General features: G+C 35.9%; 1 protein-coding gene across 3 annotated transcripts in view; it reads right to left on the bottom strand.

Annotated features, from left to right (window-relative positions):
- The window catches only part of SOX5 (SRY-box 5), a 1,269,090-nt gene that overhangs the window by 16,135 nt on the left and 1,240,345 nt on the right, over positions 1-12,610 (bottom strand). For all 3 annotated transcript variants that reach the window (XM_027838648.1, XM_027838647.1, XM_027838649.1), the window contains one exon: positions 3,250-3,358. In XM_027838648.1, the coding sequence (XP_027694449.1) occupies positions 3,250-3,358 (109 nt within the window). The remainder of the gene's footprint in view (positions 1-3,249; positions 3,359-12,610) is intronic.

The raw sequence follows: 12,610 nt of genomic DNA, 5'->3' as shown, positions 1-12,610 counted from the left end.
AAATACATAACCATAGCTTCAAAATATATAAAACTATTCACTTCAGTAGTTTTCCCTCCTATCAGCTGAATTAATCCAAAGAAATTGTATAAAATAAGCATTTCTTTAGAGTAACTTAGTTGGTGGAGATTCAATAAGCTAGATTTTACCAGCGTTAAGTCACAGTCTTACAGTGTTAGGTACCTTTGGAAGTCATATTAACTCCTTTAGGTACCGAATATTAATACTCATTAAGTTACTGTCTCATTACACTAATGGCCTCATATAAGTTAATAGAGATTCCATGGATGCCCATCTCAGATAAAGAATGAAAACCAGAATAGTATAAAATACCATGCAACTGGTTCTCAAAGGCTACATTTACGGCAGATGCATCAGATCTGCCACTTCCCTGGTCTATGAGAATAACAGAGTGAAGTTTGGTAGTTTCTAATACTTTGGTTTTGGTTAATCATAAATTAACTCCTTGCATTTCTTTGCATTTTCCCAAAAGAAACAACTGCAATTCACTGAGACCAGAAGATCATTGTAGCAACACATCTAGAGATAAGAATTTTTGAGGTTAAAGGATCCATAGCTATCAACATAGACCTAAGCCAAATAGGATTTTTTCATCTTTTATGTACAGCTGGTTTATATTCATGATGTGATCTCTGACTTCATGAACGTTTGAGGGCATATAAACATGCCTGAATGTTTTTTTAAGAGAAAACAAATCTTTTTGATGTTTTAAAATTGGTGGCCATTGAGGCAGATCTCAGAGTCATTATAGAATTTAAAATTTACAAAATACGTTAAAAATAATCAATCTTCTTTTTAGTAATAAAAATAAGTTCATCTTTTAAAAATGGCTTTTGTCTTGGTGGCCTGTGTGTGTGTGTGTGTGTGTGTGTTGTCATACCTCACAGTGCTATTGATTTATTAATTTCTTCTTAGAGAAGTAAGGTTAAGTGATGGATCAATCTATAATTATAATCATCATCATTACTGACAATATGTTGAAACTGAAAGTGCAACTACATTTTGGAATATTCCTTTTGTTAAGTATCCTTTTTATATGCTAAAAATGTGAGTTTTTTTTCCTTGTAACCTTTGAAAAAAGGCTTGAATCATGCCCCTATCTCCTCCATCCCCTGCTCCCCTCCAAGCCATTCTAAGACACCAATAATTTCTTCCAAGATTATTCATCCACTTAATTTAGTAGTAACTGGTCAAATTGCCCACCCCAATATCATAGCTGCCTCCCAAGGTCATGGAATGTTTTCTCATTCTCAGGCTAATTATAAGAAGCTGCCTATTGTAGGTTTCTGTCCTAACAGCAAACCCCTATATCTGAGGTCAAAAAATATCTTAAATGTGTGCCAAAGTCAAATGAACTCACTAAACATTACACATGAACTCAACCACATGCGGTTTGACTAGTTAGTACCCTAAACCTTCAAGGTTAATCATGAGGCATGATCTGTTGAGATCTATATCACAAGTGGAGATTTTTCTCTCTATAAGAACAATATATCCTCAATCCTTTATTGTTGCTGAGGACTTGTGACCCTTACATGGATGCTGGTGCTTATATTGGTGTGTGGAAGGCTGGTGAAAATTAAGAAACTAGGTAGGTATTGAAAAGCATGCCCCATAGCTTTCTCATTCCCTGCACCCACTTTCAACTTGAAAGCTGGTAAGTTATAAAATATCCTTCAACAAACTCTACTGGAATATACATTAATTGTGCATTGGGTTTTGTTTTCACCTTCTAATGGCACAGAGGTCACATTTACCACCTAACTATTCTCTTAGAGTAAAGTTGGGGAACGGGCTAGAAAGCCTAATCATTTTTCTGACCCTTGGAATTTAACCCCATGAACCTAGAAAGGCCTCTTACTGGAAAAATATTATATGCACATCTTCTTTTACTTGTTTTTATACCTCTATAGCCACATAAAAATAGAAGATAATATTAGCTGTGTTTCATCAAATCCATAAAAGTGGATACTTGAGCCAGGTTTGCATTAGCCAAATGTAGTTTTTAAAAAATGAGCCAATTATATGGATGAATTCAAGCCCAAAACATATATTATGTATGAAACAACCAGTTAAGTAAAACTTTTTTTTTGCCTCAATCAGCCAAAAAATTACTTAAGTTCTATTTTTAATTAGTATAAATTTGCTTTTAGAGCAGGAATAGACAAAAGCAAAACAGGTGACCAGCAAGCATGATCTGAGGTCTGCTGCAAAGTCTTGTCTGACTTAAAATATCTTCCTCGCTGGCTTGCCATGTTGCTAGCTTCTTTGCTGCCTGGTCTTTCTATTATTCTAAATTTTCACTCTAGGGCAGACAATATAGACAGAGGTAATGTCTCTAGAAAGACAGCTAAAGTGTACATATATTGCATGGTACAGGAGATAGATTCCTAGTTAGAAGTGCAGGATAAGAGGAATTGACTTCTTCCTTAGCTCATGAGTGTTTCTGATCTGAGTACTTGTCACCTTGGATAGAGCTTGGTAGAAGATACAGGATAGGGGAGTTTCAACATGGGTTATGGGGAACATGAACCTAGGTAGCTGCTGTGACAGCTTTGATAAAGGAACGAGAAGATGGTGGTTGCTCAAAGTATAGGATGGTGTTAAAATACAAATAGGGTATTCAAAATTAGGAAGCAAGAGAAATTCCTTAAGATAAATTTTGGTGACTGACAGCTTTTACTTAGTGTGTGTTTGTAGCAGACGATGTGTTAATACAGCGAAAATTCATTTGTATGACCCTCTTTCATTTATAGACTGATAGACTCTTAGAGCTGGTGGGTACATTAGTTAGAAGACATTGAGTCTAATGTCCTTATTTTACAGAAGAGGAAACTGGCTCAGAAAGGTGAAACAGTTTGCCTAAGATCATATATATAGTAAGTTAACAGTACAGTTGGTACTAGAAATCAGATCTCCTGACTTCCAGTCTAATACTCCTTCTATTACATCATATTTGTTTGGTTTTGACTTGTCATTTTTATAATTGGAAATGTATCCTGGTCAGGCCTTATTCTGGGTAAAAGAAATGTATAAGGTATAAGACATTTATAAGGCATAAACATAAGCCATGGATATAAAACTCTGGAAAATGTGTTGTAGATACAAGAAATAAGGAATGTAGGAATGAGATGATCCTTGCTGTTTAAAAAAAAAAAAAGCACTTGCATTTGATTGCAATAAGTAGACCCCACTGCACATTACTGGGAACAAATAATTTTCACCAACCATCAGAATCTCCACTCATATTGAAATCCATCATGGCATGGCTGAATTTTCCTTCTTCATTCTGTTTCACTGCTAGTTGCTGAGTCAGGCTCTCTAGTGTTGTTTTGTCCTGAAAAACAATAATGATAAGATATATGTAGTCATGAGAAATATTCAGAGGCAAAATAATTAGGCAATCTATCAGATGGGGAGAATGATCCAGGTGATTTCTTAAGGAATTTCAGGTTGTACAAACTTTTATGGAGGTTTGGAATTTATGTTTGGTATGACTAAGGATACAAACGTTTGGCTCGTTGGATCCAAACTTCCCAAATCACAAAATGCGCATAGAAATCTCATGGAAGCAACCTGCTTTTTGACATTTCAAATGTCTGCTTCATTTCCAGCCAGACTGTTGAAGTATAGATGTGGCATTGGGCCCAAAGAGAGTCCTCCAATAGTCAGGTGACTAAATAATAGAAACATAATTCACAGTAGTGCCCTCTGTTGCCATCTCCCTAAATGCCATCTGCATTCTTCATGCAAGGGTAATGAAGATGCTTAAATATTCATTGCTAATTGCTTGTCAAGTCTCTGTACATCAAATGTGAATGCCTAGTACTTGGACCACAATTTGATTTGGACTGCTAAGCCAAAATATTGAATTGGCGAATTGTTTGAGACACAAATATACAAAAATTAGATCTGTAAAGACTTCAAGTCATTTAAAAGCATACAGATTATGATTTGCATTCATGTAGAACATGCCACTACAAGCTATCCTTTTAATTTTTTTGGTAAGAAAAATGTTAGATCTTAAATTTATTTATGTTGAACATGGTACTATATCAGATCAGGAAAGTGGTTTATTTTAAGGACAGTAGAAGCCTTCAATGGTTAATTTAAATCTTTCTCTTATCTCCTCTGTCTTGTTCAAAGGATGGTAGGTTTCCATTATAATTCTAAGATGTGAATTGAGTCTCATGCAATTTGGGGTGATTTTTTTTTCTTTTTCTGATGGTTAACTCCATTTTCTGAAGAATATCTATACATAGTCTGTGCATGTGAACTGTATACAATATGTTTTACACCTGTGCAATTAGAAAAGACACTCACAAATGGAAATCTCCTATGAGAAATCTCCTAAGATAATTTATTTTGCATGTAAAAAATCCAACCAAAATCCCCAGTAAGAACAAATGAGAATACATTGAATCCCTAATACATCGGTTGAGTTTTCTTTAAGAAAACTCATAACATTATAATAACTACACAATTGCTGAATAAAGACATTTTAAAACAATGGCATTATGTCCTATTCATCATTGATATTTACTTAGGATGCAGTAGAAATTTTTAACAGTTCCAAATAAGCTTCTTATGCAGTAGTAAAACTGAAAGTAGAAAGTAGTTTAACTCAACGTGATTGATCTAGAATTGTCAGTGTTAAAATAGATTAACCAATTTAAAATATAGTCAACCTAAAAAGATTTTTTTGAAATTGGAATTTTCAGCTACTTGATATGCTAAAAGTTTCTTTTGGGTGGGAGGGTTGGATAGTATTGAGTTGAGTTCAACAGTACCAAGGCCACTAGCTGAACAGATGTCTTTTTGTAGTAAATGCAGCTCTTAAGATAGAAAGCGGCTATATCCAAAAGCACATTCCATCAACATGATATAATAGTCCCTGGGTCAATGAATACTGTTCGGTACTATCTATGGGAAACACACTGGGTATGGATCATCTATCAGATTTTGATTTAACAGTCTATAGGGCTTTTAATGTTACATATTTTCTAGAGAGTTTCCCATTTTGAAGGGCAGTTTTTCAGAGCACTGAAGAAAAATGAAGGAAGTAAGAGTGGAAGAAAGAAATGTCAGGCAAATACTGAGATTCTGAGCTCAGCTCTATGGGTTTTGTTCTGTCTTAACAAAAAGCTGGAATGAGCAAGTGATCAGAGGGGGAAAGTCACACTCAGTTTTTAGCAACAAGGTGACCTCTAACCTACCACTACTAAAACATGCAGTATAATGAAATAATTCAATTAGTCACTGTAAAGTGGAAGTTAAGATAATTCTCAGAGGATGTCACTGTGAAACAGTGGATGTCAAAATAGTCAGCTGTGCTTTTCTTCTGCCTCTTTGCGCTGTGACTTTAGTTAACCCTCGGGCACATAGAAAGGGAAATGGAGGGAGGAGGAGGTGGAGAACATGCCATGTGCCTTTAATTATGATACATTACAACAACACGTGAATCTGAATGGTAAGGTTGCCAGACTTCAGCAAACACTAGCTGAGATTAAAAGAAGAAGACAGATATGTTTTGGTATAAGGGTGAAACAGTTTCTTAACCCAAGTGGAGAATAATTATATAATTCCACATGAAAACTGTCACTCTACTGAAAATTAAAAAAAATTATATATGAGAGACTGGGTGAAGTGTGAACAGCCAGAAGAGAGAGCTGGCTTTACAATAGCCCTGAAGGATTTAAACTCAAATGAGATACGAGGTGAGAGGAAAGGAAGTGAGTTGATTACAATGTCACATGAAATCTATGGTTATTTATTGAAATACAAAGGAAAACCAGGACTGGCTTGATGAGTAGGCAGCACAAGTGCACTGAGAAGGCCCCTGCTCTCCTCCAACCAGGTGCCACTGTACTTGAAATTACAACACTGTAGATTCAGTCCTTTGGCCTAATTTGACAGCTGTAAGAGAAACAGGAGGCTTCCTTTTAGGGCACTGATATCCACGAAAGGGGTAAAGCCACCAAAAGATATAATACCTCAGATTTGCCAGTATTATTTAGAATCTCAATTTATATCAACTTTTAAGCTGAATAGTTTTGAGAAAAACTAGCCAGATAGGTGATACAGTGGATAAAGTGCCAGGCCTGGGTCAGGAAGACTCATCTTCCTGAGTTCAAATTTGGCCTCAGACACTTACTAGCATGAGTTGGAGAAGGAAATGGCAAACTACTCCAGTATCTTTGCCAAGAAAACCTCAAATGGGGTCACAAAGACTCTGACGTGATTGCTAAACAAGTGAAGAACAGCCAAGGATAGTCACTACCTCATGATATCAAGTGTGATAAATTCAGCCACTAAACTTTTGAAGAAAAACTAAATTCATTTATATAAATATATATGTATTTTTTTTAACAAAAGAATTGTCCCATAAATAAATTCATTGTAAATTCTGAAAGAACATCTCCAATCATGATGCTGGTTTCCCTGATCAGAAAACAGAACTAGTATATTCAAATGGGGAAAAAATGTAAGTATTATTATTGTCTAGGTGAATAAGTACAATGTTGGAGACCAGGTCTCTATCTTTGCCTTACCATTTACTTAGATGAATAAATGTAGAAATGATACCTAAATATGTGCTGCAGTTGTCCCTTCTGTAAAATGGATATAGATTCTGTTCTATATTTGTATGACTACACATATGTATCCATACATCCATATATTTAATATATTCTCTCTATGTTATAAATCCTTATGTAGCATTCTATATTTGTGTAGGTATGTATGAGTATATAAAAATATATAACCATAGATTACATATATGAGGAAAGACACATTCATCTACTTGAAAAAAGAACTACATAATTTCAAGATAATATGTTATTTTTTAATGTCCATACTTAAAATTTTTCAAATGAATATGAGGTGGAAAATTGTACATAGAAATTTTTATTTTCTAAGAGATGATTTTTTTTTAAATAAATGTGTCAAAGTTTTCCCTGAGGCTCAATGATCATGTTTGTGGCTTGTTTGCTGTCTTGATTTCCTCTTCCTCTTTCCCTTTCTCCTCACAAAAACTTGCTTATGGGCACTAGTTGAATATGTAGTATGTTGTGTTAGGCACATAGTAGACACTCAATAAATACTATATCCTGCCCATCTTTGTATCCCTCTTAATTTCTTGAACAGAGTTACTTCCTGGTTTACACAAATAGTATAAACTGATCTATGTTTGTAGGCATGCATGTACAGAGAGAAATATTGAGGATTATCCTTCCTTAGAAGATTATGGTCCCTCTTGCTAGTGTTCATACACTATATTGATCAGTTACCTGAAGGAGTTGGGGTAAGCCCTTATCAGAAACCTTGGAGAAAGTTTCTGATAGAAACAAAGAAAAGAGCTGGTGTTGGAGATCCCAAACCACATAAGGACCTAGCGAGAGATGTCTGTGCTGAAAAGTGCTGTATGTGTACCCCCCTGTGAAACAGCCTAAAAGAGAGGAAAAGACTCCATGATAGCAATGGAGCAAGGAAGAGACGAAGTTAAAGGTGGATGCCTGTGTAGCAGTGAAAACCATATTGCCAAGGACAGTAGGGCAGAGAACCATGATCCTTTTTCCCTTCCCAGATGTGCTTCTAATTCTATGGACTGTACATCATGCTTCATATGCCTTCTCGCCCTGGGACATTCCCTCCCTCTACCATATGTCTCTCTTCTTTCATTGGTGAGTTCCTTCGGGGGCCTACATTTTGGGAATGGACCAGGCCAGCCATGCATCATTGTCTTCCTGGCTGTGCTTTTGCTTCCCCAGACTTTGGCATCATGCTGCTACTTTCTCCTTCCCCCTAAACCTCCCTGTGTGTTATTTTCCTCCATAACTCCTTGAACACAGGACATGTCTTTTTTTTTGCTTGTATTTATATCCCCAGTACATAGCACTTGACCTGCATATAGTAAGTGCTTAATAAATGCTTATTGCCTGTCTCATGCAAAGAAACATAAAGTACTACAAGAGGAAACCATGTATACTGAGGAACAGTGAAACACAGGGTCATGATATGGGAGAGCAAAGGTATAGGAAGAAGTCAATATATTCCATTTGGGACATGTTAAATTTGAAATAGCCTTTGGCCTCTGAACATGTACCGTAATTTACTGCCTACATATCTGTGTCCAGTGTTCTCTTTGTGTAAAATTCCCTTCCTCCATCTTTTCAACTATTGAATTAATATCTGTTCTTTAAAGTCCAAGTCATGTATCTCGAGGAAGTCTCTGATCCTTATATCTGCCCTCCCAAACCTTTTACCCACTACCACTTGGTTTTGTGGCAACCTTACCTATCAGTTTTCACAGAGCAAGTTTCTAATGAATTTATTATGTAACATCAATCATAGTTTTCTGTGTTGCTTTTAACCTTTTGCTAGACTATGAGCTCCATGTCTTGTTTAATTAATCTTTGCATATCTTCCAGTGTCTATCACAGTTCTCATACTTAATAAATATTTGTGGAATGAATCAATACTTTTAAATGCTAAATTTTGTGCAATGGACTATCAGTGTTATAGGAATTGATAGAACAGGAATGCCAGAGATGGCAGGAATATGCCAAGAAGACTCTATTGAAAAAGGTAGTGTTTAAACTAAACTTTGTAGAGATGGTAAGATCTGGATGAGTGGATGGGAAAAGCTACATTCCTGATGAGACAGACATTGTAGGCAAAGACCTAAGGGGTATGTGCAAGGATCTGTGGAATGATGAGAAGGTTTTGCTAGTGTGGAGAGTGTGAGTTCAGAAACATTATGGAATGCCATGAAAAAAGATTATTCATAGTAGGTGCTTAATAAATGTATTGAATTGAGTTGATACAGAATGAAATAGGAAGTCAATGAAGGTTCTGAGTAGGAGAGAAAACATTATTTAAGAAAACTTATTCTGGCAGATCCAAGTAAGGTTATTTGGAGAGGGGAGATAAATTCGTTAGCTAGGATACTGTTAGAATAATCCTGTTTTGAGATGATGGGGGTTTGGACTAGGGTGGTAGCAGTATAAATGGAAAGGAAGGTGACAAATGTGACATCATTGGTAAAATTAGTAGGACTTAGTAATGAATGGATATGGAGAGCAAAAAAAAGAAATCAAAGAAGTTTTTTAAGCCTATGTAAATAGGACTATGAAGTCCATAAATGAAAATTCAAAAACCAGGAAGAACACACATTTACTATTTGCTTGTTTGTTTTGGGTGGGGTAATCGAGTCCATTTATTCCATTTGGGGTGCCCTGCTTTCTCAAGTCTCTCTCCACTCCAATTCATCTTCTTTACATCTGCCAAAGTGATTTTCCTAAAACATAAGTCTAACCATATTCCTCCTCTACTCAATATACTCCTTATTACCTCAAGGATCAAATACAAAATATTTTATTTGGCATTGATATCTCTTCATAACCTGGACCTTTCCTACTTTTCAGTCTTCTTACACTTTATTTCCCTCACCTCTTACTTTCAGAATATCTGGCTTCCTCTAGGAATCAGATAAAAGGCCATCTTCTCTAGGAGGCCTTTACAGGTCATCTCAGCTGTAGAAATGCCCCTGTTAAGGTGATCTTCCATCTACTCTGTGTTTATCATGTATGTACATATTTAATACCAGAATATGAGTTCCTTCAGAGTGAGGGTTGTTTATACCTTTCTTTTTAACCTCGGTGCATACATAACACAATGTTTATCACACAGTTAGTGCTTAAAAATGTTTGTTGTTTTATTGATTATTGAGTTTGAAGTACTAGCAGGATATACAAGCAAGAAATCCAGCAAGTTCTTAGAAATTTATGTTTGGAGCTCATGGTGGGGAAGAAAGTATATAGTTAGAAATACAAATTTTATTTCTTTTCTTCTTCTTTCCTTCCACAAATATATAAATATTCACTGTGTTCATTTTTTGTAAGTCATTGGACCTTCACATAATGACAAGAGTTGAAATTGCGGTAATGATTTATTTGCACCAGTTGATAAGAAAGCCTCAGACTTCCTGTGTCAATATTCTAAAAAGTAGGCAAAAAAAAAAGATCACTCAAAGGAAGGAGACTTTCCCTACTTAAATAATACTAAACTAAGTAGTGCATCAATAAATGATTCCTCTATTACTCCCTGAAATTGGGATTCTTGTTGATAACAAGCATTCACATACATACCGCATGCACAGGGAAAAAAGGTTGGTTGTGGATTAGCTACCATAATGGAGTCCATTTAAATAATGCTCACAAAGCTACAAAAGTCATAAAAAGCATATGCATGAAAATGTTAGAAAAGAATAAGCCCATCAAATGTTGACTCAGTAACTGTTAAGCCTCTTTGGGATGCGCTTTTTTTTTTTTTTAAATAGCCTCCTACTACACTAATGTTAAAGGAAGAAAGAACACAAAAAGGTTTTTAACCCTCTAGTTATGTGAATTTCCCAGACCACCAAAGAAGATGAAAGACTATTTATAATGTCATAATGATTTATCAGATGGAATTTTGCTTTGTATCAGAGTAAGCAGAGTAAGTAAAATGTGAAGAAACAATGAATTTGTCCATCCATTCAACCCTTTAGTTTCAGCCTTGCTTATCTGGGATCTCTATCTTCTGTGGAATAACAATCTACCCACAGCAGGATCTAACAGAACAAATGAAGTGTGGAGGAGAGGAATCTTTTTTTTTTTAATATTCACTGGGGTTTTAAATATGTATTTTTTAAAAAAGAAAAACAAATCTCATTCATATTGTCTTGCTTGAGATTCCATAACTGTTATCAGAGAAGCTTTGGCTCCAATGAATCCTGCCCAAGTATTCTGTCAGCCTTTCCCAAGAGTTTCTGGATAATTTTTGTATGGTAAAGAAGCCATCCTTTTCCACAGCAGGAAACATTTCTTCCAGGATTTTCCCTCATTATTTGACCCACTTCTTTTAAGCATAGTTATATACCAGTGGGGTGAGACAACCCTCAAAATCTTATATTCTAAAGGCTTTCAAGACTCTTAGCTTTCCCATAATAGTCTATACCAGGGGTGGGGAACTTGCAGCACCAAGGCCACATATGGTCCTCTAGGTCCTCAAGTGCGACCCTTTGACTGAATCCCAACTTCACAGAACAAATCCTCTTAATAAAAGGATTTGTTCTTTAAAACTTGGTCAAAAGTCTGCACCGGAGGACCTTGAGGGCCACATGTGGCCTCAGGTTCCTCACTCCCGGATTCCGTCCTTGAGGATAGGAACTGTTTTGTCTTGTTTTTCTATTGGTATCTCCACTACCAAAGCATGTTGCCTAGCACTTAGTAAATCCCTATTGGAAAATACATATGTGGAAAAATATATATTATATATATGTGTGTGTGTGTGTGTATCTCATGATGATATCCAATTTGCTGGCCCAGGTGGAGGTAGGTAGGTGGGCACAGTGAATAGAGCACTGGGCCTAGAATCAGAAAAATCCAAGTTTAAATCTAACCCTAGACACTTAATATCTGTGTGAGCCTGAGCAAGTCACTTAAGCTTTATTTGCCTCAGTTTTCTCAACTGTAAAATGGAGATAATAACAGCATCTACCTCACAGGGATGTCATGAGGATCAAATGAGATAATAATATCTGTAAAGTGCTTAGCCCAGTGCCAGCAGTCACATAATAGTGATATATAAATGCTTAACCTCTTCCCCCCAAATCTTCTAAAGAGTAATTTTAAGTGGTTGACAACACATAGATCTGCTTCCTTCTGTCAGACTGAACAAACTGAAACCTATTAATTGATAGCTCGTTGTGTCTTGGGAGCAAAGCTAAAGCCCTTAAAAAAACAAACTTTATAAAGTTACTTGCCTTTTTGCATTCTTCTTATCCACAAACCATTAACCTACTTGAGGAATAAGAAGATAGTTGGTTTAGCCTTAAATCTATTCCATAAATGTTTAGGAATGCCACAGATTTTTCCCCATTAATTTCAGTAGGCTAAAAAAGATGTAAAAGTTGATTAAGAATTTCCCTTGTGGATAAGCAGAGCTGTGATCACCGCCTCACAAGATTAGATACTTTGTAAAAGACAGAGTCATAGGTACAAATACAAAATTTCCCTTCAGTTTCCAATGGCACAGGAAAAGATCTATGTGTGAAATATGAAGTCATTGAGGCCAGGAGTTTATAATTTACAAGGTTACCTTTCAAAGGCATAGATATCAGGCCATTCACAGAGAAGGCACATTTGAATTACTTTTGTAATAAATATTGTCTTCTTTGTTGTTACTGTTTTTCTTATTTATCTTGTTAATGGTGTGTTGGGGATGGGGGAAATGTGTGGAAAAGAGAAAAAAAATTTAGGAAATAAGACTAAGAAGTTCTAATGTATTGGAGACAGAGTTGCCTATCTAGCTAGCATTTGACTAATGTGGCCAGAATTTTATCATAGAATGATGGTTGATTATTTTTTGATGTCTGAGGTTCTTACCAATTCTGAAGTTCTGTGTTTCTTTGGTAACCTAAATGAATCCTTTACAGACTGCCAGAATTCAATGAATTTCAGAAAATATTTTGCTAATTTCCAACTAGGATCTATTAACCAGCCACTGAGGAAAGGGTACAGGGGAGGGAAGGTTGAGGTAAAATGTA

The sequence above is a fragment of the Vombatus ursinus genome, unplaced genomic scaffold (genome assembly GCF_900497805.2).
Source record: "Vombatus ursinus unplaced genomic scaffold, bare-nosed wombat genome assembly UNPS02014830.1, whole genome shotgun sequence".
NCBI lineage: Eukaryota > Metazoa > Chordata > Mammalia > Diprotodontia > Vombatidae > Vombatus > Vombatus ursinus.
This window is presented reverse-complemented; position numbering and strand designations above follow the sequence as displayed.